Genomic DNA, 3,607 nt, shown 5'->3' on the forward strand with positions numbered 1-3,607 from the left:
GTATCCCATCTCCTACCACTGGTTTATTCTTTTTTTTTCCAAATTTCTTCAGGCAATGAAATCTTTCAATACTGACCATGCTTTCAACTTCTCTCCTGCCTCCAGCTCAAGTCTCTTGCTCCCAGCAATGACCCTCAGTATAACTTACCCTGCCTTTCCCTGAGTACAGCTGTCTTGCAAAGGTGGGAGGAATTAAATGCCGTAGGTGAACAACCATCTATGAAATGAGTTTTGAATAAATTTCGTGAAGCTGTTCTCATTTCTCTGAAAAGAAAAAAAAAAAAATCATTTCATAAATAGAACATAACACACCTTGTTGTGGTTGGCAACCTTCAAAAGAGGCATTTTTGTGTCAGCTACATGTATTTTTAAAGTGCTCTGACTCCCAGACAGATAGCTGTACCAGTTTTGTGCCTGCTGTTTAAAGCTGATTTTATATTCCTTCTTCCTGCCTGTAAAGTGTGAACATCTATATTCCGTCTCAGGAGGCCTTCCAATGATTTGGTTGATTTCCATCAAACTACCCTCTTTCTGTCTAATGTATTCCCTTTGAACTTCCATGTAAATAAAATGTTACGCTATGATTTATTGCTGTGAACCTAACAAAACAATACTGTAAAAAAAAAAAAAATCAAAACAACCCTTTAACATGTAAATTATAGCATTAGATTTAATACATTTAACTAAAATGCATTAATGCTTTATATATGCGAGAAAAGCTATTATTTTAAAACATGATGAACTTATATTTATCTGGTTATGATGCCTTGCAATACTGCACAATCAACTTAGCTAAATAATATTTTTTATGTGTCAAAATGCCCACCATTGAAAAACACTATCGTGCACCTCGACATTATTTCTTTCGGAGAAAGGGGTAAATTCTGCAGTAGATTCAGCCTGGATAATTAAAATGGGTCTTTGTAGATCTTATACCATTCAATGCTGAAGTAACTGTTGTTCGTAAAACTGAATGCCAGATCAACACTATATGATACTTCCTAAGATTCTCAAGAAACTCATCATTCTCATCGTTTTGTAAGAAGTGGTTCCTGTAAGGCAAACCATGCTCTTCAATAGTGAAGCTCTGACTGTAAGCCAAAGACCAGTCTCTAAATATTTAGCTAATTAATGAAAGTATATTTTTGGAAAATTGGCTATTCTGATCAACTTCACTGATGCATAATCGGGAGCGAGAGATGGGGATAGGAGGGAGAAGAAAAATTACAATAGATATATATTTTTGCTTTCTAGTCCACTTCTTTCATACAAACTACGAGAACTTAATTGCAACAGAATAGAGGCTGTACAGGTAAGAAAAAAATTAGCTGACTCTTATATACATTCATACACGTCCCCCTTAGTATAACCACTACACTGTAAATTAAAATGAAAAAAAGAAAAAGAAAAATCAAAGGAAAAAAAAGTCTGTGACAATTTATAATGGCTGCAAAAAAAATGAAGTATGTCTGTTGCTCCAGATGTCATAAAACTCTCTATACCTAGCAACACTTATAACATTGAGTTTACCAAAAATGGCTGAAGAGCGGATATAGTTTGCATTTTCTATACAACAGGCTATAAAACATCACTTATCACAGTCCAGAAAGCACATATAGATGTGTTTTTATATAAACATATGTAATAACATATTAAGCGTGCATGAAAATTTCCCAATGATTGCATCTATGCCCTCTTGTTTCCTCGTCTTTCTTTCTTTTTTTATTTTTTATTTTTGTGGAAATGTGCCTTATATTCCAGATTTTTTGTTTTGTTTTGTTTTTGAAAATAAGGCCTCCGTACTATTTTCCTCACAACCAGAAAGGGGCTTTTTGAAAGTATTTCTACATAAGTCTTCAGAAAAGCCAGCACTTTGTTTCAAATGCAAGTTTCCAATCACTGCTTCACTGCACCAGACGGCAAACTGTCTATGTTTGCTTGTTGAGTCACCATATATAATGACAGTCTTCTCTGACAATAAGACTAACTCACTTCTCAAGAAAGCACTAGCACTTTGGCTAAATCCAGAATCATAGGTAGCTTCTTTTTCTGTTTTTTTTTTCCTGTTTTGTTTTGTTTTAAATTTGTTTTGTTTCATATTGTGCCTTGATGTTGTAGTAATACTCCTTGCTTTATGAATGCGTGGTGCCATCATTGTCTTTCAGAACTGTTCCAGCAACATAAAGACAGGCAGAGTAAATGAAAACACTGTGGATGTTAGGGAATTTATCAGCTCCTGTTTCTGAAAAACAAGAGCATGAAATGCTTGTTTTTAAAAACAGTCTTTCCTTTCTGATTGCATTCCCTGTCTTTTTTGTTTGTTTTTGAATGTGCTTCATAAAAAGTAAAGTAAATAAGTTTGTATTATGTCTCAGATAAAATGAAGACTATTTCTATACAAGCGTTCATTTAGATGTTGAGATCAGACATAGTACTCCTTATCCTTATTTTTCTTGTTTTTGTTGGAACTTTTAGCGCTGTTGGGCTGTTTTTCCTTGATTACAGCCCCATTGGATTGTGCTGAGTTACTGATGTAGTTTCGACTCTCGTCTACGTGGTACGATCCTTCGTCTCGGTTCCTGTACTTGTACATGGCATACAGGAGAATGAGGATACACAGCGCTGCTGCCGCCACGATCCCAACTACCATGCCTGTTGTGCTGCTGGATTCACGAATCACCTCAGATGAGCCAGGATACTCCCTTCCTCCTCCTGCCCTGGTAGGATTTGCTGTAGGTAGATAACGAAATAAGGGAGAGGTTATTATTGAGTTTGCACATTGAAGAGTTAGTCATACCTACATGCTACTACCGTGCATCTTTCTAATTGCACCCACTAGGTCGGGACTGTCTGCCAATGCCCCCTACCCTACCGGTCTTGAAACATTCAGGTTTGCAGCCTATTCTATTCTTACGTCTGTTAGTGGGAATAATGAGGCTTTAAACAAGGAAAAGAGCAACAAGGAAAATGTAACGTTAGCCTTCAGAAGTACAATTTCTCCAAGTGTTGTTATTAAGCAAAGAATAAGGTGTGCCTGAATGTAAGTGCCAGCACACTGATCTGGGAAGAAAGTCTCTCTTCCTCTTCCTTTGCCACTTTTTGTAAAGAACAAAAAGCAACTCTTTTGTAGTTACTGTGAGAACAGTGATAGTGAGAATAAAACATACAAGCAAAAAAAATGGGGGGAAAAATCAAAATTCCCCATAATAATAAATGATTGCAGTAAACAAGCTGGCTACAAATAAAGTATTCTCAGTTATTCTTTAAATTCCTGTCAACAAGCTTCTCAATGCCTCCTTTCCTTCTACTGTTTTTTTTTTTTCAAATTAATTAACTTCTCTTTATTTTTGAATGCTCTCAACTCTACCTTTCTCTTTCATCATTCACAGCCTTCCTTGAATGTGGCTGCACTTTAGAGCACTTTTTCACTCAGTTTCTCTCTTTCTTCTTTTCTTCACTGACCAGATGTTCCCAAGGCCAGAAAAAAACCTCTCAAATGACACAGAGCGAGGATTTAGCCTTCTGAAAACCCACATCTCAGGCCAGATTCTTTTCAGTTATGATACGAACAGAACCGACCAACCTGCGAAGTCTTCTTGATAGGAAC

The 3,607-nt window shown here is 36.4% G+C and overlaps 1 protein-coding gene across 1 annotated transcript; it reads right to left on the bottom strand.

Moving 5' to 3' along the window:
• Positions 1–258: 258 nt before the first annotated feature.
• LOC109366359 (neurexin-1-beta-like) lies at positions 259–2,791 on the bottom strand (the record flags this gene model as incomplete). The annotated part of the gene is made up of 1 exon (XM_019613479.2): positions 259–2,791. A coding segment is annotated over one exon (369 nt), but the record flags the coding sequence as incomplete, so codon positions are not given.
• Positions 2,792–3,607: the final 816 nt, after the last annotated feature.

Source organism: Meleagris gallopavo, chromosome 2 (genome assembly GCF_000146605.3).
Source record: "Meleagris gallopavo isolate NT-WF06-2002-E0010 breed Aviagen turkey brand Nicholas breeding stock chromosome 2, Turkey_5.1, whole genome shotgun sequence".
In the NCBI taxonomy this organism is placed as follows: Eukaryota; Metazoa; Chordata; class Aves; order Galliformes; family Phasianidae; genus Meleagris; species Meleagris gallopavo.